Below are 27,005 nucleotides of genomic sequence, written 5' to 3'. Positions count from 1 at the left end.
TTATTTCCAGGTCTCACTGGCAGGTGTGCTTGTCTATACATTATGTACACAGGAGGTACTTGCAAGTGATGTTTCTCTTTGATCCTGAGCTGTTTTATTTACTGAAGCATGGAGGGAAACACCGAAGTCCAATATCAAAGCAAATAAATGCAGTCTGCAAAGAGTTTTGATGGGGCAGAAGTCCTTGCCTCTTCTGTCAAGCATGTCGTGAGTGTCAGATGAGTCTTGGCCTTGCCTGTTGACATGCCAGGCGTGCCACATATGCTTTCTCTGGAAGCCTTTCAGTCTGTCTATCAAGAACGTTGTTAGCAGCAGTGACAGGCTGCTTGCATTGCACCACGTCAGTGCTACCAGTCTGCTGTTACTTGCAAATGCCTCAGCACCACAGGGCTTGCAGAGGCAACACTTCAGACACTCACAGCTTCATTACATGTGTGTCTTCCCTGAAAGCAATACAACAACTCACAGCTCTGCTGGACAGACTGTGCTCTGGGCACAGTGAAGGGAAAGGGGGAGAAATGCAACTTCATTACATGAGATGTAGGCACTTGCAAGTGCCTGAGTGGCAAGGGTGGGATTTTGTAGCTTGCTCTTACATTTAAATTCCAGCCAAATTGTGATTTAGTGCTTGTAGAGCTAGTTGTTACGCTTCTGAAGGCCAAGTGAGATACCTGTATGTGCTTAAACACCTGCCCTCCCCTCCAGTGGGTGTGAACAGGGACACGAAAATGTGCAGTCAGAGCTTTGCTGTGGCACTGTCCATCCTGCTGCACTGCTGCAGGGATGGAGAGGAAGTGTGAGAGGGCTCCTACTCACCACAGGAGAAGGCACTGTCCGCTCTGCAGCCTCATCTGCCAGATACCCTCTCAAAGGTTGCTTCTAAAAAGGTCAGCAGCTCTGACACAGTGTGGGCCCGAAGGACCACGGGCTTTGAGGCTGTGCTGTGTGCTGGCTCACAGTCCATAGATCCCTTCTGGAGAAACCCCAGCAGCTGTCCCTGCTCCTGGTTGCCAGTCCCAGGAGGAGAGCTTTGTTTTGGGGTTCATCCTGAGGCTACCCCTCAGCATGCCGGGCAGCACCACCCTTGCTGCTGGTTGTTTTTCACATGGGCTGTACAGAAATGGCGGGAAAGAAGGAAGAAAATGCATTTCACTGAAAGACTTCACACTACCTCCCTCTGCAGACAGGAGTGTCCCCAGCACTCCCACTGTGTCACACAAAGCTGGGCAGCAGGACTGCTGTGCTGCCCCGTGCCCTGACAGTCCCTAGGGACAAGCATCTCCTCACACATGTTCTGCCATATGTCAGGATGCCACGTCTGGTCTGCCTGAGACTAAATAGAGCTCAGTCCTCCTGCGTGTCCCTTCCCCCTGTGCCCAGGCCCCTTGCTGGCCTGTCACCAGGGTGGGAGATGGCCATGTTACTCCGTGGGCATGGAGGTGGACTCTCAGGAAGCCACCTCTCCATGCGCGCCCCCCCCCCCCCCCAAGTGTTACCCCTGTAACAGTTGCCAGATGCGACTGTGAGGGGCTGGGACACGTGGCAGAGGCATCCCATGGCCCCCACTGCCCTGGCTCCCACTCTGCATCTCTGCTTCATTTCTGCTTCATTGCTGCTGGGTTTTGAGCAAGTCAGCCTTTCCCAAGGCAGTGCTGATAAGAAATGAAGGACATCTGGTCATGACTGTGACCACCACTTGGGTCTGCTTCCCTGCTCCCTCTGCTCCTTCCTGCCCCTTTGGGAAGGGGGGATCCAGAGCAGGATTAATCCCCCAGTGCTTGTCACCTGCTGTGGCACAAGACCTAACTTGGCTGTGAAGCTGCTTGAGAGCCCCTGACTACCTCAGCTCTTCACACATGACCACACACCCGGGAGAGCATGAGAAGTGTCTCCACTCTGGCGTGTGCATGCCCGTGTGTGTATCCCTACACATGGGTGGGCTTCTTCCTCCCATACCTCAGCTGTACCCAGTGGTGAGAGATGGCATGTGCAGACCAAGGAGCAAGCTGCACATGCAGGAGAGCCGCGGTCAGCCCTCTACACACCTCCTCTCTTGGCATCCTACCGGCACTACAGCTGACAATGCCACAAGACAGCTGAAGAACACAAAAATATGCTTTTAAAAAAATTTTTACTTTTATCAAAATGGCCAGCATGTCCAGCTGGGATAACAGCGGCACTTCACTGCTTCTAGGATCATTTCAGGACACCCTTGCTTCTGTACTCAAAAAGCCTAGCTTATTTGTTTTCAGGGTACAGCTACCTGGGCAGGTGGGTGGGCAAACGCAGACACCGGCTGGGCTTTGACGGGTACACATTGCAGCCTCTTGGCTGCCACCACCACAATGCCAGCCAAGTTCTCCTGCAGAGAGAGTGCTTCCCAAAAGGTTAACTCTTGCTTGCTCCACACAGTGAGGTATAACAGCCTCTTTGGAGCACTGAAAGCATCGCCCAGGTATGTGAGCAGACAGTTCCTCAAACGGTGGGCGGAAAATAGGTATTATTATCATTATTGCTGCTAACATTAACAAGTGCCTGCTAGTGCAGAGAGGCAGGATAGACGGTCTGGTTCCTTTTCCTTGCAGTTACTCCTGGCCCTGGCAGAGCCCCCTTGGCTCTGGGGCAGTGGGATGCCAGAGGACACTTTGCGCTGAGGGCTGCCAAAATGGCAGCAAGGTCAGCACGTTTCCAATAACGCTCACAACGTGCAGCTCTGTTGCTGCTGTGACATGAGTGTTCACATAGGGTGTAGGACTAAGGGCATAAGCAAACATTTGGGGTGCTACAAGGAAAGCAGTCCCAGGAGAGGTGGACCCGCTGCCCTGATGCAGATTGTGCTGCCTGGCCCTGTGCTCACAGTCGCTGGGCAGCTGCAAGTCCCCATGCACTAGCATTATGCCGATCCTCCACCTGTGACACACACACACGCTTCGTCCACGGGTGGGCGAGGGCAGCCCAGCTCTCCTCACCTCTCCACAGCTGCTGCTGACTGACATGGGTGCAAAGGATAACCGTGTCACCCTGCAAGCCTGCTGTCGCTTGTAGGAAAGTGAGGGCCCCATTAAATTCACAGGCTGGGAACAGAAACGCGTAGTGTGCAGCTGGGGCTTGCAGGAATGTGCTGTTAGAAACAACTAGGTCTGGTGCCACAGACTGACAATAGTCACTTGGAAGGGCCCAGAAAAGGCTGACACATGTCCACAGCAACATGGAGATAGCAGCTATCCTTTGTGCCACACTCTGGAGCAAATTAACTCTTTTCTGAAGCAAAACGTGCAAAGGCACCAGGCTGGGGGACATGGGGGCTCTGGGAGCTCACGGATGCCTGGGCAGGCTGATGGGAAGGATGTGTCCCTGCTCTGCAAGAATTTCTGTGCCCGCTCAGCCATCTGCGTGGGGTTCCACTCAGCCCGCTGGATGGAAGGGGAAAAGGAAAGGCAGAAGGGCGAGGGGGAAGAAGAGAGACAGAGATAAGGAGTCACTTACCCTCACTCCCATGAACCTGTCCCTCAGAACGATCCATGAAAGCAAGAACACAAAAGCTTTGTTGCAGCAGAACAACACGGAGACATCCGTAGTGTTTATTTTCTTTATTGCATGTAAGTAAAGGTAGTTTGTGAGGGTCCAAAGAACACCAAAGGGTGCTGCTTTGGTAAAAAACACCTTCAAAGTCAAGCCATTGTCTCCAAAAAATCGGCAGCACTCCCTAAAACAAGGAGAGAAAGGCAGCGTTATTACACAAGCCAGTCACAGTCTGCAACAAATAGACGGGTTTCTTTTCTTTCTTGCTCATCTTCTTTTTCTTTGGGGAAGGAGGGGCACACACCTTAAAGAGGAGAAGAAAAACAAGTTTCAGCATCTGCTGCAACAGCCTGCACCTGCACCGGGTATAAACACACGGAGGCTGCAAACACAGAAGGGACAGCAACCGAAGAGCGAGCAGAGAGGTGAAATCTCACTTCTGTCATGAGCAGCTTCACAGGGGACATCCTGAAACAGTGTGGGGTCATCCTCCTCCTTTCACCTCTGTGGGGATGCTGAGGGGACAGGGCTGGCAGGAAAGCCCCTTGCTCCCCACTCCTGCTGCAGCCATGGGACCTGGCTCAAAGCCCTGACAGCAGCAGGGGCAGGAGGAGGCAGCTGGCAGCTGCCTGCTCCCACTGGGGCGAGGACATAAACCGGTGCATGGCACAGTGGCACTTGAGGACAGTCAACAGTGGTGCCATGGCCTGTACTGGCTTTCCTTGCTTTCAAACCTGCAAAACCCCTGAGGCCCTAAAGTACTACAACGAGGTGCTTTGACAAAATTTGCACAAAATTAAATTTTTCACTGACAATCAATGCCCAATAGGTTTTCACTGCTGCCTTGAATTTCAATCTGTTTGTTTCCTGAGACTCAGTATGTAAGGCTCATAATTTGGAGTCTGGTGGAAGTGTGATTTTGATTCACTTTCTCAGAAGATGGGGATGTCTCAGGCGATTACCTAAAGAAACCAATCCATGCTCTGAGCCTCTTCAGATTTCCCGCATCACTAGCTCTATGGTTGTCTATACCCCCTCTGTGGCAGCAGGTACAAGGCTGCAGGATGGAGAAAATACATATTTTGTGTTTGCTGCATTTTGTTGCCTGCCAGTCTCTCATACAGCGTTATGGCTGCACAGAACTTGCCCATCTCTTGTGCAGAACTTGGCCCATCTCTGGATGCGATGACCCTGGTCTTTGGCTGATGTACACGGACACTTTCATCTGAACTGTTGGTTCTGAATTATGTCACTCAGTGTTACAGCCAGCACATCAGTGTCCCTTGACTTGTACAAAATTACCTGCTGGCAGCAGCCTATTCCTGGCTGAACCTCTTAACTGCATCTCTCTATCAGTAAAAGAGCTACCCTTCTGCACCACAAACTGCAGCCTGACTTCCCACCTGCCAGCACCATGCAGAGCTGTTTGGGGATGCACACAGCACTGACAGAAGCTGCTTGTGCTCAGCATGTGGCCTGGATCCCCTCTCCCCTTCCCCAAACACTATACCCTATTCAAATCTGGTTTTTAGCCCTGTGAAGCACTGTCTCGTTCAGCCACTTGCCACAGGGGTTGCAGGCAGTGCACGGGGATGCAGAGAGACATTGGTAAAACCCAGTCCTGAACTTCACTAGAGGCCTAAACCTGCTTCTCAAGACACCAGGGAGGGTTTGACTCCCAGGGTGTCACAGGCAGGCAGTCTAATGCTCCGAAGACAAAAAAATGCAGGAACAGTTTAAATTAAATGATGTTAAGTAAGATTAGTATGAGAGGGACAGGAAGGCTGTAGTCAAAGGACTAAAATGGAATTTATATTTGGATTCATTCTGGGAAAAAGAAAGTTCCTCCTGTCAAAAATCTGTTCCCCACATATAGAATTGGGTACCACTCTTTCATATACAGTAGAAACACATGATTTTACTGTACTGTGGGCCTGATTCTTGTTTAGCAGCTACCACTGGATCCATACAGTAGCACAACCTGACACTCACCCCCATATCTGAAGCACCCAGTGTAGTGCGGTGATGCCTTGAAGGACAGCCTCACCCTGGCACAGATCAGGACCCTGAGCTGCATTTCCCCTTTTGGGAGTCTCCTCTCACTGGCCTATACAATAAAGCTTCCTTTTAGCTGTTTTGGCTGGTTTCACCAAGTCTGAATTGCTTCTTGTAGGCTGGCTCCAGCTTCCAAAGGAGATCTCCTTATGGCAGAGGTTCCTCCGTCCAGCAAGGGGTTGTAAGGGAGCTTCTCCCTGAGGACAGCTGGGGCTGTGGAGGGTGCTACCAGCTCTGCACCCATGTGCACAGCAAGCGCCATTGTCCAAAACGGGTGCACTGCTGAACCGTGGGCTCTTTGTGGAGGTAGCAGATGCGTTAGATGGCTTTCTTGGACATGGCATCTTCAGCGAAGCCTGAGGAGCATTAGGGGAAATGTGGTATGTTTTTGTGTGCCAGGATGACTATATACTGTACAATAACCCCCACACAATTAATTGTGTCCCCAGGTTTCCTACTGCTTGTCGGGGAAACTGATTTTTCCTTGGTGCCACAAAGCAGCTTGTGAAGCCATTCAAGGAAGCATTTGATGAAGAGATTTATCAGTAACGGTTGATAAATAGTTATGGGAAGCAAGACAGGACTGTGATATAATTTACACTGTAATCCCAAAACAGTTGGGGGATGAAATCACTCCAGAAAAAACAACCTTCAACTTTAAATATTCTGACAGAACATTTTGGACACAGTTTCTCCTGCTGTCCAGTAATTTCAGTTTTGCCCACAAGGATACCTTGTACCCAACGAGTATCCTGATGTTTTATGGATACTCTTTGGCAAAAACTGAGCTTGTGTCCTGTGGTGCTTCAGGCATGCCTGGTTGTGCCAGAAGAGCCTGTCTATGAATATTTTAACAATATCTGCTAAAAAAAATATGTTACTTTTTAAGAAAGACAAAAAACACCCTACCCAGAGGGCAGTCTGAAAAGCATTCAGGGCCCTTTGAAGCCCAACTCAGCACTGTGGACTCTCATGTGAGGTCTGACCCCAAGTCTCCCAAAGCCACAGGACAGAGTGGGACCTGGGGTTGATTTCTTGATGTTTTACAAGACAGCCTCTTGCAGATCTACCTGCCCATGGCAGGACACAGAGGGAGTCCTCTGCTCACACCAGAGCAAGCTGGCTGACTCTGGGTCAGTGGTGAGGTGGCACTGGGTACCTCCTCCCAGGACAAGTATGCAGTGGCAGTGGAAGAGCTGCTGGGGAAGCACATCTCTCTGCAGGGAGACCACCAGCCCCCTCCAGCTCTGTCTGCTGGGGCCAGTTGTCAAGCTGCCTCATTTCCAAGATAAAATACAAATTCTACTTCAGTTTATTTAGGCTTTGGTGAGCTGGTCCTGCTGCACAGCTAGCTCTAGCTCATCTGAGGTGAAGAGGGAGGGTTACCAAATGCCTGGAAGCTGCAGACTCTTCTCTTTGTTGGGTTCATCTCTGGGGCTAAATCCCTGCTGTTCGCTAACATGGGCAGAGGTGCCCGAGGTGTGCTTTGCAAAGAAAGCAAACAAGGATCCTGTAAACAGGTGCTCCCTTCCCCTCTGCTCCTGGCACTTGCCCCCAGAGTGAGTTTTCCAGCAAGCAGAGCCGAGTGGGGCTGTCACAGTGTGCACACACAACCAGGCTGTCCGTCACTGTAGGCTCCCACTCTCAGCTCACACAAAGTATGTGCTGTTGCCCCTCATACCTCAGACTCAGTGGGCAGCTTTCAAAGACCTTCTGGGCCATACACCTGCAAAAGAGAGAGTCCCTGGCCTATCTTAAATAATGGCAGTTAATAACAAGCAACCTTACTTACTTATAGAGTGTATATTTATAACGTACCTTCAAGACATCCAGCTGGAGGAGGCCCTGAAGATGCTCTGGTAGTGCCCTGTGAGATGAATGTGCGTGCGTGTGGCTCTGAGTCCCAGGGACACAGAGTGGTAGTGGGGAGCTTCTGCCCACTGACCTTAAGATATGTACAAGCAACTTCTGATGTTTGAGCCAGGAACCCAGGCTCTTTCAGAGTCACGGGAGATGCATGTTCCTGAGCTGCCTTTGCTTCCCAACTCAGGAGGCACTGAGCCCAGGGAAATGCTACTTCTGTTCCTCTCCTTCAGCTCTAAAAGGGAACCCCAGGTGAGGAGCACAGACACAGGCACCTCTGGCACACATCTAGAAGGAGAAATCACTCATCAAAGAGTGACCAAACCTGCAGCCCACATTACCAGAAATCCTATGCCTGCCAGTCTCACCTACCACCTCAGCTCAAATTCTGCCTTGCTGCTCTCTTGCTGATACGATTTTGTTTGCTGGGCTCACCCTGCTTTGCACACTGAGCTGTGGGACTTCGGGTGTGGACAACAGAGAGGCCATGGGGAAATGCTGGTGCAAAGCTCAGGCATGCCCTGGCCCTGTGCATCCCTTGGCCACACTGGGCACGGCTCCTCCTGGGCAGGGAAGCCGCCCTGCAGACATCCTGCAGAGCCACCCTGCTGAGATGATTTCTCCTCAACCTCTGTGTAATCCTCCATGCAAGGAGTAAATTCCTACAACTGCTGGCAAGGAGCTTTGGTGTTGCAGGATGTAATGCTGTATTTTTGAGATAAACTAGCTTCCTGCATTATTTTCCTTGATTTTGCCCTCATGAGCTAGAGCTCCATTGTAATCACAGCAGTTGGTTTAAAAAATAAATGCAAGGCATTAGCCAAGGCAACAGCAAAGGCCTGTGTAAGATTGGAATGGGAATGTCAAAGGAAGGGAAATGTACTGGATTAATCGCTGCAGCAGCAATAAAGAAAAGCTTGCTCCCACTCAGAAGTGTCATATCCATGTTCACAGACAAGCTGAAGGCTCATGACTGAAATAAAAGGCAGGATTACACTGCTGGGAGGATACATGCAAACTGAGAGAACTGCAGCCTGGTTTCATGTGGCCGTTGGGAAGTGTTTCCAGAGAGATGTTACACAGTGGATGTGCTCACTGTGGGGTGTTGCTGAGGGGGCTGCTGCAGCAGGCATCTCTGCTGTGTGTCAGGGTAACGGGAGGGTGCAGGTGAGAAAGAGGAGGACACATTTGACCTGGTTGCTCCCCACTTGCTCAGGATGCCAACCGGGATGGTTGGCATAAAGCCTATGAAGCCCAGCTGGGAGCAGAAGCAGCTGCCTGGCTTTCAGGGCATTCTCTGCATGCAAGACAGCCATGGGGACAGACGGAAACCTGCCTGTAGGTATAAAGTAAAGCAGTGAGCACCACATGGCACGACACAACCCACTTTGCTGCCGCTATGTCACAAGTTCCCCTCAGTAACAGCCCCCAAGCAGGGTTTAGCAAGTCCTGACCGGCACCAGCCAGGCTGCACATACCAGCGCTCCTCTCCCAAATGGGGATTCTGGTCCCCTGCCACTTGTCACAGGGTGCCCTGACAATCTGGCCTGATGGAAATGTGTAATGTCACTTGGGAACAACACGTAGCTGCTATGGCACTACAGGAACTGTGCTGGGATGAAAGATACTACAGAAAAGCCTAAGGCATAGAGATCTTACTGTTTGTATTTTTTACTCTATATTGTTTGCTGGTTCTTCACATCTTTCACATACTAGTTCTTGTTTTTCTTCATAATCTTTTTAGTGTGTATCTTCATTAACCAGGCAAATGGCAAATCTGCTCTGCCCCATTAGACATGTCTACAGCACAATACTAGCAAAATACCTCTGTCACTGGAACCGAGCATCCCCAGTGAAGTAAATCAGAAGTCGTCAGTACCAAAATTGCATGTTAAGTAAGAGTTAATCACATTGAAAGCAGGTGTTGCAGTCAAATAAAACTTGCAAATGAAATATGACAGTAAAGCTCCATTTTTTCCCCACTGAGCTCACAATTATATGTTTAACACTATTCACCTTCCACTGCCTGTTTTGTCTTTAACTATTGCTAGGTAGTCAGGATGTTTCTCCACTGCTTTGAACCTCATGCAAATGAATTTATAAAGTTCTGCCAAGACTAGAAGGAATGCTTTTTCCCCCCATTTTGCAAAAATATCCCACCTATGGAGTGGAAAGGTAGACAAGAACCACAAAAAACACACACTGTGTTCCCCTGGGCTGGGGGTTTGGTCTCTTGACTCACTGCAGAACAAACCTATGCCAGAAAGGATAATAAGCCATTGAGCTGCCATAACATCTTTGAGAAAGATGCAGCAAAGTAGAAAATATCTGGGAGAAATACACACCCTAAGGGAATACTTTGCACAAGTCAGTTATTTCTCCTTTCCAGACTGTTAACTTTTGTTACAATTTTCTCATTGCCTCAGTGTTCATACTGAAGCCTTCTCCTCCAAAGCAGGTGATATTTTTTTTTGTAGACTGTGCTTCTTACTTAGACCTTGCAACGTCTGTACCTGCAAATTGAATTTGGCTAAATTGCTCCTGATTTTCAGCAGAATGAGCATTGCCTCCCTGGAGCACAGCAAGCCGCCACTGTGCCAGTGAATCTGGCCTCTTGATTAGAGATTGGCAGGCAAAACGTGTTTAGCTAATCCCCGCACCGCTAAGGCCTGGATAAATAATCTGCAGATCCACTGTTAACAGTCATACATTTTCCGTTCAAGGTACGGAAGAAGAGACATGGACTAAAATGTCATGCCATGCCTTCTGGAGGGAATTGCAAGGCAGTTACAGTAAGCAAAAGCAAAGAAGACAGACAAGATGCCCTGGCTTTTAAGGAAAGTAAAACCAAGTTTAATTTCTCCCAGTGAAAAAAAATATCCTAGGACATTTTTTCATAATTCACCCTGTTAGGGCCACAGCATCCCTCATGCATTACGCTCACAAGTGGATGTAGGTAAAAGACTGCTGTACAGGTAAAAGACACAAGTTGAGCCAAAATATTCCTCAAAAATTATCTCCAGGAACATACATGATGTGTTTCCCAGAAAATAGGATTATGCCTCCAGCTCCACTTCCCTCACCCTCGAGTCAGTGCTGACCTGAAGGACAGTCATGACAAAATCAGCCTCTCAGGTGGACAGATTTCAAAGCAGTGCAAGTGAAGGGTGAGCTCATAAAACCCATTTTACAGATGTGCAAGCTAGGGCACAAAGAGGTGAAGTCCCTGGGTGCAGAGGCAGGATTAAGGCTGCCTGTAAGCTGTACCTTCAGAGACCTGAGGATTTGCTTTTCCTGCATATTTATTTTATAGTCAAATCCTGTTACTTATCAAGACAGCCCCCAAGTGCCTTTTTTCCTGAGTCACTGCAGGTTCACATGCCAGCAGAACAGTTGCACGGAGGCTCCTGTGGCGTGTCCCAGATCATAAAATGCTGTGAATAAATCCGCTAGCCTCAGCACTTTGCAGAGAGGTACCCAGGATCCTGCCATAGCTTTTATTGCCCCACTGGTCTCAGGCTCCTACAACAAAACCTGTATACCCCTGCCTCCAGCTTTCCTCCCGTGTACCCAGAACAGCTCAGGAAAGCTGCTTCCCAGTGCTGGGAGGGCACAAGCTCCTCCTCGGCTTCCACCAGTCCAAGACCTGTCCTGGGCGTGCCAGTGCCCCTTGCCTATCCCACTGCCTGCACTGCCTGCTGAGGCACACCACAGCCCATGGCCATTAGCCAGAGGACAGGGCCAGGCGAGCAGCTGCGTCGCTCCTCAGACAGGCCCTGTACTTATCCAGTCTGGTCTGTCTGTGCTGGGGACTGAACTAGAATTGCAGAGCCTGGCCCTTTGTTCTCTCCTTATACCCTGCCTAATGGGAGAATGCAGCCCTGCAGCCTGGCAGGTAACATCAGCCCCGGTGACAGCACTGGTTTTTGGACTTGGAGGCAAGGGGTGTCCCTTTTTTTTCCTAGAAAAAGCCTGGCATGTTTGAAGTGGCTGTTTAACTAATACTGACCACAGTAATGGCTGGTGATGGTGCACCATTAAGCTGTTTAGTGAGTGAATCATCACGATCAGGCATTTTTCCTTTACCAGATCTGTGCCTGAGAAGAGCTGAAGAAATGCTTGGCTACTGTCAGAAAATCTCAGGCTTGGAGCACCCTGTCTTTAGAAAGGACAAGATAGCAAGCACAGCCTGTCATAAAACCATCATTTTTGCTGTTGATTTCACAGGGAAAAGTTTCTTTAATTAATTGCTCCTGTCTTCAGGGTCAGGTCAATTTGAGATCATGTCTACAAATCTTACGTGGCAGGAAATTCAAACAGCAGGTCACTCACGGACCGTGCTGTGCTGTGCCATGCTGGCATGCTGCTCCCAGCCCAGCAATGAGCCAAGGTCCATGCCAAGCACATCCATCCACAGCCACCACAGTAAGGATCTCAGCCCTCCCTGGCGTGCCCCAGAGGGGATCCCCCCTCCTGTGCTGTCCTTCGACGTGCCTTTCATCTATTCTAGGAGCTTCCAGCTCATTTGCATAAAATGCATTCTGATAGGCAATAAAATGAGAAAATTGTCTTCTCTTAAATGAAATAAAAAATCTCCAGGCTGATTTTTCTTCTCTGAACTAAAGAGACAGAAGCAATTGGTTTTGCTCAGCACTGTACACGTGCCAAACTAGGCATTTGCACAATAAATGGTCCCAGGAAATGCTCAGCTATGGATTTACATAATACACCAGAATGGCTCCAAAAGAAGCAAATAATACAAATCTTACAAACCACCTGAATACACATTTCCAAGACAAGTCTTAGCACCACTCAGAAACCTTAATGAGAGACTGTTTAAACTAACATTAAAAAAAAAAAAAAAAAAGTTTAAAAGAACAAGACCAAACCACAGGGAAGATTCACATACTGTAAACTGCCTTAACAAAACATCAGGCTGGGAGTCTTGGGCTTCAGAAGCACAGGGAAAAGTCTGCAGCTTCCTGGGTGGGATGGTTCTCCATCCCAGTTTGCTGTGTCTGGGGCACTAAAACTGTTCTGTTTGCCTCCATCCATGTCCAGTGATGAGCCTAGGATACACTCTACAGCTTTTACGCACATGACTGCAGCAAAGGCTGCATAGGATGAATATTTAATTTAATTTTTGCACCTGAACATACTGCAGAATTTTGCATCTAGGTTGTGGGAGCAGGACCACAAGCCACCTCTGATGGGACATGAGGAGTAGGTAAAGTCGAGCAGCGCCACTGCACTGCTGATACTTTAGAGAAAGAGCACCAGCTGTAGCAGTGTGAGCAGACATTGCAACAGATTTCCCACAGAGCCACAACTATCCACAAGCACCAGAGTGAGCTGAGCTCACTCTGGGGTGTGTTATCACAGTGACCAGATGGTCCCTCCAAAGTTCCTCTTCAGCTTGCTGCACAGGGCAGGCTGGCATCTGCAGTTCTTCTATCAAGCCAGAGAGAACATGCCATTTTGCAGCAAGTATTGCGGGCAATAAGCAGCTTTTAATGTGACAACATGCACTCAGTGATCAAACAGCTGAAGTTATCACATGGTGCATTATCCAACATTTTCTGCCTTTACACCCTAGGGGCACCCAGAGCCTAAATTGCTTTTTACTCTTCTAGATAATCAGTATTATACAAATAAAATGCAATACTGTTGCTATATGCAAGCTCCAAACACCCACAGACCAGGCAGACATCACACTTGGACAAAAAGATGAGCTTTTTAGTCACTATCAAAGATTGCTTAATGGAGCAGCTGGTTACTGAGCCCATGAGGAGATGCAACCCTTAGTCTGGTGTAGCATGCAGGATCGGCCTTAAATCTTAGTCAGAGGCCACGAGACCAGTGGCCAGAAGGTTCTCAGACTGGACATTTCCTCTCCACAGCAGCAATGGCTGAAGCTGGAAGGGGCAGCAAGGGGAATGAAAGCTTCACAGGGGCCTGGGGATTTCTGACATCTCCACGGCAGAGGGATGGTTCCTGAGAGTTTGGGGCTGGGCTGGAGGACTAGCATGAGGGATCTGGCCCATCTGCATGGGGGGTGGGGGGTGTGAGGGAGGGAGGTTATGTCACATTGGGACCTGATGTCATGCCCAAATGGAGGAAAGAGAAAGGACTGTTGGCTCTGACAGAGCCATGTCAAGCCATGTGCAGGCAGGCCAAAGCAGAGTGGGAAGAGCAGTTAGTGAGCTGTGTTGAAGCTAATGACGATCCTTACAGAGTTATGGAGCAAACCGGCAAAATGAGCAGCAGCAAGTTGCCAGACAGTGTTTACTCAATAATTCAAAAAAGCCCAACAATGGAAGCAGGGAATTCCTAACAGGGCTCTGTAACTTTGCCCTTAAAACTGCCTTTCTGCCCAAAGCAAATATAACATTGATTCTTTAAATCTAATTAGTGTGGTGACTGTGGCTGGCATCAATTCTGAAGATCACCATTGCTGGTTAAAGACTGCACTGCATCACCTCTTCCTCCTCCTTGGTTCATCAAGGAGTGATGAGGACAGGGAAGGCCTGATTCAGGGAGCACGTTGACACAGCTTGGGTGTTCCTGCTGCTTGCAAGAGTTTTCAGCTCAGCAGACAGCCTGGTGAGCAGGTGCCCTTAAAGCCTGACCCCGGCAGGACCGTTCCTGCTTATACTATGCGCCTAATGACTGCCATCTTCAAAAACAGGGCACCGACTGCTCGGAGCAACCGAGTGTTAATGAAGTCACATCTTCCTGAGGACCTCCTGATGCACCAGTCAGGTAGAAGTGGCCTGGGGACACTGGTTTCCAGAGGGACTGCTCCCCCCCGGGACTCTTCCTCCTCACTTTTATCATGTACAGATAAAATTAAAAAACCTTGCAGGGCTCAGCTCTGGCACTGCTGGCCTGCAGGGAAAGCCTGTCACCTCCGTGGGCTCAGCTTTCCTCTGGGTGCACAGTGCAGCCCCACTCTGGGCCGGGGACAGTACCGCTCCAGCCTCCCCACCTGGGGCTGCACCCCAGCTTTTGGGAAGGGCACCCCAAGCTGTCAGAGGAGCTGCTTCAGGGCCCTTTTCCTCAGCCAGCAAGGCAGAGTGCTGTGCGGGGGAGCAGGGCCTGCATCCGGGGCGGCCCACGGGATACACTGGCACCGAAGTCACACCTCACTTGTGTCTTGCATGGCCCAGACTTCACATGAATGTGTTTGCTAATGTTGGCCTTCAAAATGTGAGTTAATCGAAATATTTGGGGAAAAAAATCCCAACCCCACATTGTTTTTAATGTTACCTAAGTGGACTAGGCAATTTCCTGCATGTCCCAGCAGTCTGGAGAGGCATCTCAAGTGATGTTACACTTCATTTACTGAAAAGATAGAAAGTCTCCCAGGGAAAGTGCTGGAAAGGGCACTGGGAGGCTGAATTTGAGGTCCATGGGTATGCTCTATCACAAACTCCCTGTGTGAGCATGGCCGAGTCACAGCCAGTCCCCCCTCGGCTCGGCAGCGGGGTGTGAGGGCACAGGCTCGCTGTTATTTCTCAGGTCTGTGTTGAGGTACACGCAGGCAAGCATTAGTGCGGCATTCAGCGTGTGGTGAGGGACAGCATATACAAACTAAGGCAGAGAAAACCTAAACATTAGGCTCTCAAGGCTTTCACAGCCGGAGTGAACATCGTCACTGCTCTTCGTCATCTTTCAAAATTTCCATTGACGTCAGTGGATGTTCTGGGTGTGAAAGGCCTGCAGAGTCTGAAACTGTACAGCTATCATTTGTGGATATCTTAAGCATGGCCTGATGTGATTTATATCTGGCTTGTGCTCTTCAGCTGTGACCTGAACCACTTCCTACTTTTTGGAATAGTCAAAAATGAAACTTTTAGGAGAAGATGGCCAGCTGGCCTCCTGTGAATCGGATTTTTGTGGATGGTATAGGCAGACAAAAAAACCATGCAAGAGTAAAATGCTTTTCTAATAGCTTCTGTCTTGGCTTCGGGAAATGTTGGGGTTTGGCTCTGCTGATTTAGAAGCACAGTGCTGACAGGAAGGGGAACAGTGCTGTTGTGTCTTGGGAGAGGGAAGAAACAAGACGAGGCAATTGAGGAGAACAGAAATGTCTCAGCAATAACACTGGCTATACAAACACCTTGAGATAGCTATTACTGAAACACATATATATGTAGGTTGGGACATGTATCTAGTATACATACACTCACACGCACATTTACTCTGGACTCCTATGCTTGTGGATTGTCAGAAAGACTCTGCATGGAGATACAGTTCCAACTGGGCATAGCCCTGCCAGCTCACAGCCCTTCTCACTGGTAATGCTTAGGCCATGGGCATAAACTATTGGCTCTGTAAATCCTCACTCCATAGCAGCATCATGCTGTAATACAGAAAATGAGGGAAATAAATCAACTTCATAGCCTAAGTACTAATTTCTCGGCAGCATGACAGGGAACTGGGACAGCTGGGAACAGGAAGTCACATGAGTCAGGAGATACCAAGAGACACCATCAACGTGGCAGCTGGTCAGTGAAAAGAAAGAAAGTTATACAAAAGAGAAAGCAGAGAGCTTGCTGACCTAACAGAGAAGCCGACATTTACAACGCACAAATTGCCCCTAGATGCATTAAGTAAACCAGGATATAGAAAGGAAATAAACTTTTCTAAATACTTGTATTTGTGGTCATTTTTAGAGTACCTTTTATCAAGAACAGGTGACTCTTTTCTGTCTGAAGTTTGTTTGCCTTTTCAGTTGCACTGCTGATGTCCATTTAACACAAAACCAGAGCACTCTCTGTGCCATACTCCCTTAACTCCCTGTTGTTCAGCAGTGTCATCCCAATCCCACACACAGCAGTGCAGCAGGTAGGGGAGCAAGTCCTCAATAACCCATGGAAGTGGAGTGAGGAGATGTCAAGACACTGTGATGGAATCTACCCTCATCCCAGAGCCTGATCTACACAGCACCCTTCAGAACATAGTGATCTTTGAAAAAGCAGCCTGTAAGAGATTGAGAAACTGGGCAGTCTTACGTCACATGAAGTGGAGGAGTACAGCTGATGAGTTTGGTGCCAAAAGGGTGGTGTTATAAAATATGATGTACAGCACTTCTGAGATTCATATTTCCAAACAGCTTTACTTGTTATGACCTTTCTCCCAACAGGCTAGTCCTTCAGAAAACATGTTCTATGATACGTTGCTGTTGCTGGCTGCATTAATTTTGTGCAAGACCTTAGTATAAATGGTAAAAATAGAGTGAAATGTAACATGAATGCTTTCTCTCTGTGTTACTGGAACATTTAGGTCTCTCAAGTGGCATACAATAACAGAGAATGGCTTAGAAATCAATTGCCTGTTGTCAAAGAGAAATATGTAATTTTTGGTCGCCCATATAAGCACTTTCTTGTTTGAACAGTAAACAGGCAAAATAAAAAATAGTGACACCCACTGTGTTTTTAAAGAAGGATTGGATAGCACAGAAATAGAGCCACAGCAGCTGAAACTCCAAGAGACTGTGCTTGTGAAGAGTTAGGTAGGTAGATATAGCTCCAGTGAAGAGCTTTGGGAACTCATGTGGTTTGGATCTTTGAGGACATTTCTACAAATGTTGGTTGAAAAGTTGCAAATTTTTATTTTCATTCAGTTTTCAGTGAAACAAAATGATCATTCACTGAAACAGAAGCTTCTGAAGAAGGATACAGGTTAAAAAACCTTACAAAAAGTACTGAAAGAGGTTTTAAATGGTTCTATTTGAACATTTTAAGTGAAATCTGCCTTTTCAATGCAAAATTAATATTAAGTAAATCTATAGTGGAAAATAATGGAAGTGATGATCAAAATCAGCACATAATATTAAAAAAGAATAGGCAAGAATGTATTGTATTTGAAAGGTGATTTCAGTTTCATTTTCATTTCCCATCTGTGGATACTCTTGGATATTGCCTTTCATCCAGTTGGAACTTCTTTTAAAATTTCAAAATCCCTCCTGGAAAAAGAAAGTCTATTAATGACCCTTTATATTATCCCTTAACAACTCTTCAATGTGACTGCATAAAAGGCAATGCTGACCCAAGCTTCATAGCCAAGGAAGAAGTATGTCTTGAGGTCGAGGAGTTTTCCCTCTATAGCCTTACAATATAGTTGGTAGTTATCTTCATAAATAAGACACACAGGAGGGAATATTAAAATAAACCATAAACTTGATTCTGCTAGAGAGATCACGCACATGCCAGTTCAGGAGCCTTGTCTCTAAGGAATTTTCTCCTCCTTTTCAGAGTTACAAAGGAGTCTGTAAAATTACAGGCAGTATTACATAAGGATTCTATGTAAAAGTGATTCTATGTAAAAACTTTCTCTGAAGACTCTGCTCAAGACATAAGAGTACAGAGCATCAATTTAATTTTCTTTCTGAGCACAGAGACAGGTCCAGAGGATGGATGCAAGTCACATTTGTCTTTTCAGTCTTCTTGCACTGTGAGGGGTCTACATCCTTGTAGTTGTTCTTTGGAGCTCTTTTTATGCCTACGGATATGGTTCAGAAGCTGAATCTGTTTCATCCTCCATCATTCTGCAGGCTGTCCTCCTTTACACCCTCCAAAGAAGAGAGGAGGACTACTTATGTTTCATGATGGGTCCTTCCTCCAGAGAGGAATCTGAATTATCACAGAGCAACTCCAGGGACATGCTTTGTCTCTTGCAGCTCAGAAAATTTCTATCTCCTTCCATCAACTCCTTGCAACTTCCCAGACTCCTGGTTGAAAGCCCTTGATGTTTCAAAATTCTGGAAGGCAGTAACCCTTGCCCCTCCTCCTGCTGATGCCAGTAGCCTCCATTTCCAAAGGATCTACAGCCCATTCTCTCCTTGAGAGCCGTGTCATCTGCATGGGAGAAAGGGCTGCCTAGGGGCTGGGTATGCACAGGGTGTAAAAAGGTGTCTCCAGAGATATGCCATTAGCAGCCACATGTTCATATGCATCTTCTCTAGGATGTGGCCACTGACAGAGGAGAGCTACAAAGCAGTCCCTTAGACAGCAACAGATACAGATGCTCCGCAGCTGTGGCAGGAATGACAAACTCCAGCAGAGCCTTGCCTGCTGATGCTGATATGACCTTGGGGTCCAGAAGCAAGAGAAATAGTGAAAAAATACCCCAAAGAGCCACGGTGACCCTGTTATGCATATTGTTGTACTGGACAAATCAGGTCTTTAAAGCAGGTGTCAGCTGCCAAGTCTATTAAGTCTTATGCTCATCTGAACTCCAGAATAGCATAGCTTTATTTACCCCTGTGATTTCTACTGAAAGTGTGGAGTGGCACATACATGTGTCACCCTTGTGTCCCCACTGTTGGCTATTACAGCAGCCACATTTAGTGTTGACTTTTCTTCCAGCTGCTGTCAATGTATTATTCTGGACTTTTCAGCCAATATCCTCATTAGAGACAAAATAAGAACATAAGTACCTAATGAGGTTATTAGCCCTCGATTGTTTCATTCAGAATGAAGTAAAACAAGCGTGATATTAAAAAGAACAGAGAAGAAATATAAGGGGAGAAAGAGATCTGATAGCATTTGATTCATTCTACAAGTAAACAAAGAGATTATGGCACTGAGGTGATTACACTGCTTAGAGGTTATAAGAAAATGAGATCTATTTGAAGTCCCTGGAGAGATCAGAAACGAGAGCAGTGGTAAGGAATAGGAGTTAGAAGGAAGTAGAACTTAAGGAGGTTTCAGATTCACCAAATTTAAAAACCAGACTTGAGATGGTGGAGCAAAATGGTGATTGCGACTAAAAATTGCTGGAAGCTGTGAGCACCCATCTGAACGGGACACTAGACATTTTTGTTTATGTGTTTGGATGGGATATGTAGCTGATCTTCAGAGGCCAGGAAGACATTTGCTTTGAAACAAGCCATCCACAGATACTGTGCTTCAGAGTGCAGATCTGTGCCTTTTAAAAATGTTGAAACTATTTATATGAAATATTTCACTCTTACACGATAAGAGATGGTGAAGCATCAAAAATCTCTGGCCAGAGTCTGGTGCCACAGAAGTAGGAAAAAACAAAGCAGGAGGGTCTTGTCATTACCATGCATGTGTGGGGGGAATGTCAGTGTGGTTTGGATTAGGCTGTTACAGCACACGCTGCTCTCCTTCCTAGTGACATTTTTTATGTACTTGTTCTTTTATATTTTTATTGCCTACTAAATGGCTTCTTTTGGCTCTGTTTTGTGAGATCCTCAGTGCAAAGAAAACAGTTCTCTTCAGAGAAGCACTTTGAAAACTGCCCCGATGAGGAGCAAGCTGGTGCCTCGCTATCATCTAATGCACCATCCTGATCTTGGCTGTGAATCCACAAATTGGGATTTCAACCAGTCATTGCTGAAGGGTCTGATTTGTTTTGTGAAAGACTGGAAACCAGAAGGAGCCCTTATCTGCAACAGTAATAACACAGGAACTTTTTGGTACAAGAAGCTGAACTCCTGAGTTAATGAACCAGAAAACCCATCTGCTGGTCCAAATGCCGTACTCATGTTTTCAGCATTAAAATTATTGAAATAATAATAAAGCTTAAGCCCGGTCTGTGTCAGTGAGGCATTCACTCAAAGGTGCCTATGAAGGGATGGACCTGGACCACACAGGAATTACCAGCCTGGGTCCAGCCAAGCCCTGTCTTGTCTGTGGCAGCTGCCAGCAGCGGAGGCACAGGGGACATGGCACACATGAAGAAATTCATCCCATAGGACAACCTGCCACTTTCTCTTCCTGCCTTCCCACTTCATCCACCTTGGGTGCATTAGCCATGTACCCTCACTGAGTCTGCAAGACAAGTGTAGCTCCCTGCAGTTCAGGAGCACTGAGAATTAATTACCATTTCATTAATTAAAGCACTCTGAACCACTTAGGTGTAAGTGCACAGCCAAAGTACAGCTCTACTGTCTTTGACAGAATGATATGAACCACTGTGATAAGCTCCTGATCATCTGCTCAGCTCAGCTTGGACTTTGCGAGCCCTGGGGAGTGCACTGTGTGCTTGGTCTGCCAAATTTGGGACTTCTTCCTGCGACAAGGCACCATCCATACCGGGTGCCGTGACAGTGCTGCTCCACGGGGTGGTTGGGATTCACTAAGACTACATCTCTGGAGAGAAAACAGTACCACTACCTTCTGGGAATTAGCATAGCAGACAGAGGAAGAGTCAGGATTATCTACAGTGGAGATACACCGTCTAGCGAGAGCTCCTGGAAGACTTGCGAGAAGACCCCTTTGATGATTAAGTGGCAGTGACTGACTGCTGACAGTAAACTTGAGGTGACTGAGGAACATGGTATCTGAATTTGTCTCAGAAATGTGACTGTGACATTTGAACCTGCCAAATGAAAATGACAGCTTTTAACCTGGATTTCCTGTAATCGGAATAGATCGTGCATTTCATGCTAGATACGTTTTGACCATTATCTGCTTCTGTGTTTATTACATTTTGATGTGCCTCTGGTAATGGCTTTAATAAAGTGTCTGGAACAGAGCCTGTTAAAGAGTTTTCTTACATTTAGATGCTCAGATACCACGCGATTGCCTGTATCACAGATTAACATCCTTCTATGATAGAGGATTTCTAAAATAAAATGTAAGAGTATCAGGAAAGACCCTCGCGTACTATAACCTGATTTGGAGTCACAAAAGTAATTTCTGTTCCTTGACTATTTTTGACTACAGGAATCAAGCTCCTTTTAATCTACATCAGCGAAGCGTGCAGCACATCCATTTTTACAGCACTCACTTTTGGCTAAAATGAAATAGCTCTGTGACATACAGCTGCAGTTTATGGCATCTTCCTGGATTTAATGGGTAGAGGGAGTTACAGGGAGTGTGGGGCTGTGATTTTCTGAGTGAGACGGTAAGGGCTGTACAGTGAGCCTCCCTCCTGCTTGCTGCTTTTGAAAGTTGAGCAGCAGTGAGGAGAGCCAAGTATTTGGCAGATATAAATTACCAGGTTCATTTGTCTTCCACCTTCTCCTCCTGTGACATGCTTATTCCTCCCTTTGCTGTGGAAAATGACCTTGTGATCCTTACTTCCAGGATCATACTCTGCTTCCAGAGCAGCTGCACACACAGCAGTGAAAAATCTGCTCCCTGCTATTGCAGGGCAAAAGCACTGTTAGGGCAAAAAGCGCAAGGTGTCCTTGCAGCAGGAGTCAGCTCCTGCTGAAACCTTGCAGCTTGCCACCTAGGAGAGAAGTGGACTTTATCTATCCATGATTAATGCCTGCCTTATGGGCATGCCTGCTCTGTCTTTTTTTTTTTTTTTTTTTTTTTTTTTAATAACGGATTTATAAAGCCCATGACTTAGACTATAATTGTAAAATGGCTTTTCTGGCCCTCTCCCAGATCTGCAGCTCCAGAGGCCAATATCAGAATGCGCTACATAATTTGGATCGGATACCCTTTGGTTGCAGTTATGGTCAGTGCAATTGCAGTCTCATACGATGGATTGCCTGGAAAATGAAAATGGTTGGGTTTATAGCAAAAAGCATGCGAGGGGGAGGCACACTGCTGTTCTGAGAGTGGTTAAAAGCAGAAGAGTTAGTTGGCCTGTTTCGGTGTGCCTGCGAATCCTTACACATGCATAGCAGGGGTGTTGAAAAATTTAACAGAATTACTGCTGGGGATGTATCACAGCCTACATATTCTGTAAGCACTTACCTCAGTTTAAGTTCAGACATAGATTAATTTAACCAGATAACTTGGTGTTATCTGGAAAAGCAGGTTTACATCTTTCTAAGGCACTCAGGTTTCTTTTGACCTTGGATTTCATAAACTGCCTGACAAATTTGGTGGCCTTCTATGACAGTATTGCAGCATTGGTGGATAATGGAAGAGAAACTGACATCATGTACCTGGACTTGTACAACGCATTTGACACTGTCCTGCATGACATCCTTGTCTCTAAATTGGAGAGACATGGATTTGACAGATGGACCACTCAGTGCATAAGGAATTGGCTGGATGGTCACACTCGAAGAGTTGCGGTCAATGGCTCGATGTCCGCAAGTGGAGACCAGTGACAAGTGGCCTTCCTCAGGGCTTGGTATTGGGACCAGCGCTGTTTAACATCTTTGTTGGAGACACAGACAGTGGGATGGAGTGCACCCTCAGCAAGTTTCCTGACAACACCAAGCTATGTGGTGCGGTTGACACTGTGGGGCAAAGGGATCCATCCAGAGGGACCTGGACAGGCTTGAGAGGTGGGCCTGTGCAAACCTCATGAAGTTCAACAAGGCCAAGTGCAAGGTCCTGCACATGGGTTGGGGCAATCCCAAGCACAAACACAGGCTGGGCAGAGAATGGAGTGAGAGCAGTACTGAGGAGAAGGACTTGGGGGTGTTGGTTGACAAGAAGCTCAACATGACCCAGCAATGTGCGTTTGCAGCCCAGAAAGCCAACTGTATCCTGGGCTGCTTCAAGAGAATTGTGTCCAGCAGGTCGAGGGAGGGGATTCTCTCCCTCTACTCTGCTCTCATGAGACCCCACCTGCAGTGCTGTGTCCAGCTCTGGGCCCCCCAGTGAAGAAGGACATGGACCTGTTCGAGCAGGTCCAGAGGAGGCCATGAAGTGACCAGGGGGCTGGAGCACCTCCCCTGTGAGGACAGGCTGAGAGTTGGGGTTGTTCAACCTGGAGAAGAGAAGGCTCTGGGAGACCTTATAATGGTCTCCCAGTACCTAAAGTAGGGGGGAGGGGGCACTACAAGAAAGCTAGAGAGGGACTTCACAAGGGCATGTAGGGATAGGATGAGGGGTAACCACTTTAAACCGAAAGAGGGCAGATTTAGATTAGATATAAGGAAGAAATTCTTTATTGTGAGGGTGGTGAGGCACTGGAACAGGTTGCCCAGAGAAGTTGTGGCTGCCCCCTCCCTGGCAGTGTTCAGGCCAGGCTGGATGGGGCTTTGATAACCTGGTCTAGTTGAAGGTGTCCCTGCCTGTCATCTAGTTGGAACTAGATGATCTTTAAGGTCCCTTCCAGCCCAAATCATTCTATGATTCTATGAAACGTCTTTTGATTAAGCCAGCCCAGCCATGCTGGGCTCAGTGCTGCAAGCTTTCTGGGGAAGCTTCACAATGAGACTTGTCATTTGCCTGTTTTTCACATAGGGCTTTCTCTTTCATTGTCATTAACAGGATCTGGACATCTTATATTATGTTCTGACACGAACAGGGTGAGACTGAGGCATTACGTTGGCAGAAAGTGGATCTCAGACAGAAGAGGAATCAGGCCTTTTGAAAATCCTGAATTTATCCTCATCTGTAAGGACATTTGTAATTATTTCCCTTTCTGTTTATCTGCTAGGTTGTGCTACTGTATCACATGCTGCGTTACTTAGGTTCATGGTGAGGTCCATGCAAGAGTGAGAAAAGCATCCCCCTGATGTCCTCATCCTTCTGTCCAATCCTCCCCCAGCAGGTACTGCGGGACCACATCCCCCCTCCACTGGGCACTGAGCAGCAGTTGCAGAAGTCAGCAATCACCAGTTAAATGAAAAATAGCATATTTTAGCAGATACGTGCCTCAACCTTGACTGCAGGCTCTGTGGCACAGGCACTGTATTTGTTTCCCTGTTGGAAAAGCACCTAGCACAAGCTCCTGGTGCAGATCAGGATTTGCCGGTTGCTAATTTCATACAAATATTAAGCAATAATGATACTTACATGGCTGTGTGAGCTAGGCAAAGGAGACACAGGCTTAGATAATGGAGTTTTAATCTAGCGTGCATGCTAAGAGAGGAAGGGAATTAGAAGTCAATAAATAGAGAAGAAAAATACATGAATGAACAGTTCAGCAAGGAAAATGTGTATGGACTTGAGTTAAGCCAATGCCGAGCCTGGGAGAAAGAATAAGACAAAGAAGAAGATTAAGGCTAAGTCTCCTTATTGCTCATGGCATCTGAAGAATGTGGAAGATGATGGATGCATTAATTAGCTCACTGCATTTCAGTAGCTGAAATAGTTGATAGGTGGGCTGAGCCATAAACCAAAATATTCCCAGCATGTGAGAGAGGCTGAGCAGAGAGCTTCAAGACTACATGAGAGAAGGGAGCAAACAATGTCAGCTGCCCAACAGGAAAACATGGATACATAGTGGAAAAAAAATATACCTAATTATATTTGCTCTTTGTTTTTTAATGTGAATTTTATTGCTATGCATGTTCAAGAAAAATATATTTAACCTTTTCTCTTCAGGATCAATAACACGTGTAACAACATTAATGAATATACCAAGTTAGGGTACATGGTCAATGCATTCTTAAAAGAGTTTTTCCTAATTATGGAGTATAATTTGTGAAATAATAAACTTTTTTTACTAACTCCCCATATCCATGTTTACTCATGCCCACTGCCAGAATGGGGTAACTGTGTTTCATGTGAGGCTGTTATTAAAACTTAGTGCATCCCCATAAATCCTTGAAAACTGAGGTTTACATGTGTTACGAAATGGCTCACAATCACACTGAATGTATACATAAATCATCCTAGAAAGTAAACCAACAGAGACAAATGATCTGGTTTTGATGAGATTAATTAAATTTCTCACAAAGATAATATAAAAAGAATTTGACAGATAATCCATAGACAGCAAGCTGCAAGGAATTACTGGATTCCTCCACCTTCACACTGAAATCCTAGGAGGATCATATCAAATTAAAAACATAAATTTATATTCAGGTACCTAACACACTGACTTTTCCAGTGGGCGGGACTGTCACCACGCACTGATTTCAAAAGGAATTCTGGGTGATCAAATTTGGATTTTAAAATAAAGGTAGGAAGGTTAAGCACAGCATCCCTCACACAGGGCATCAGCCATGGTGGGATTCCAGACCAGGAAAGAGTCGAAAAATCTTGCTGAGGGGGAGTTTTGCCTTTTGGAAGTGGGGAGAGTATCTACATATGGCTGTGGAGGAAGGAACATGTACCAAAAGCTAAGGATTTTAAAAAATTTTTAGGTGTATGGAGAATGAAGAGGGCTGTCAAGGGCATTAATTTTATACTGAACATGAGTGGGATGGAAATTGGTGTAAACGGAGGTGAGAGCTTGTCCTGCAGCCCATTCCCTCGCGCCTCCCCCCGCCTCCCTGAGCCAGTGGTCTGCCCAGGGTGGTGGTGGTGGGCCGGTGACAAGCCACAGGGGCATCCTGTGCTGCAGGCATCACCAGGCTTGAGGACAGGCAAATGCTGGGGGTGCCTTGTCCCCCCTCTTGGGGCTCCAGCTCTGTTCATGGGCAAGGGGAAGGGATTTTCAGAGCAGCAGCAGGCAGCACTTACAGGCAGATGCTTGAGAACAAGCAGCCTTCCTGCTGCAAGAAGGCAGGTATCAGCTCCCTCAGCAAACAAGCTGGGGCCTCATCCTGGAGACTGTGATTTCCCACTGAGACCCACAGGGAAAGATACTCGTTGCGTGAGGGAATTTTTCCACCCCAATCAATGGCACAACCCCACATTTATCCTAAAGCTAGAAGGCACAACATCTGTGGCTTCATTTTCCTTTCTTCCTCAATAGTTTGTATTTTACAGGAAAGCTCTTGACTTGCAGGACACTGTATGAAGGCTGTCAAAAGTAAACCAGCCTGTTACCCCTCCGGGATATCTTTGCTCTTGCAGGGTAAAGGGTCTCAGCAGGTGTATTCAATGAATGGTGCATATATACACACACATGCATACATATGTACACATACACACACACACATGTACACAACCATAAGAAGACATTTCCAGCTGCTTTCAGTGCTGATTCTCCACTCCTTCCAACTAAGTCATTACAGTTTCACCACAGTCTTCAGTAAGAGTAGAGAACCCAGCAGCAGGACCTCAAAAACGCTACCCAAAATATCCTGATACCTCACTCAGTCTCGGGAACAGAGTAATTCAGAGTCACAGTGCTCTGCAATATCCCTATCCAACCCCCCCCCCCCCAGCGTACACAATGCAAAATCTGGCTCATTTTACTGTAACTGTGCACTGGGTAAACTGTGTTAAATTTGGCTCTGTCAATACCGCACCTACACAACTAGAATAAAGAGATTGAGTGGTTGGGCTCATCCCTTTCTCAAAACTTAATGCTCTGTGATGAAACTGAGCGAGAGAGAGGTTACTCAACAAGCTTTAAGCCCTTGAGAGAGAAAAATGTACTGAACAGTAGTTCATATTGTTACTAATTTTAGTGTCATATCTGAATTTCTTTTCAGATTGTTTCCTAGGAAGAGTGACAAGAACAGCAATGTGGTTTCAGCCTCTGAGGTGAAACAATTTTTCAGAAACCCGGCAAAAATGATGCCTGTTTTGCTACTCTACTTTCTTCTGGATCCCTAGCAGTGAGAGTGCTGCTCCTCCAGCAGAGCACTGTTAGCACAGTGAAGGGATCTGAATAAAATCACCAATGCAGGTGCGCAAAGCACCTCTGAGGTGTGTAGGATTCTAGGTGGCTGGGGACACCAGTTTAGTTATCTCCTAGGGTTGCTGGCTACTTTTGCAGTGCTGGAGAGCTAGTCAGCTTTGCTATGCTCATGCTGGGGCTACCCAAGAGGT

The 27,005-nt window shown here is 46.9% G+C and overlaps 1 protein-coding gene across 2 annotated transcripts in view; it reads right to left on the bottom strand.

Annotated features, from left to right (window-relative positions):
- Window positions 1–27,005, bottom strand: part of SLC35F3 (solute carrier family 35 member F3) — a 180,132-nt gene that overhangs the window by 9,866 nt on the left and 143,261 nt on the right. For both annotated transcript variants that reach the window (XM_074925402.1, XM_074925410.1), the window contains one exon: window positions 3,487–3,706. In XM_074925402.1, coding sequence (XP_074781503.1) covers window positions 3,487–3,706 — 220 coding nt within the window. The remainder of the gene's footprint in view (window positions 1–3,486; window positions 3,707–27,005) is intronic.

The sequence above is a fragment of the Athene noctua genome, chromosome 1 (genome assembly GCF_965140245.1).
Source record: "Athene noctua chromosome 1, bAthNoc1.hap1.1, whole genome shotgun sequence".
In the NCBI taxonomy this organism is placed as follows: domain Eukaryota; kingdom Metazoa; phylum Chordata; class Aves; order Strigiformes; family Strigidae; genus Athene; species Athene noctua.
This window is presented reverse-complemented; position numbering and strand designations above follow the sequence as displayed.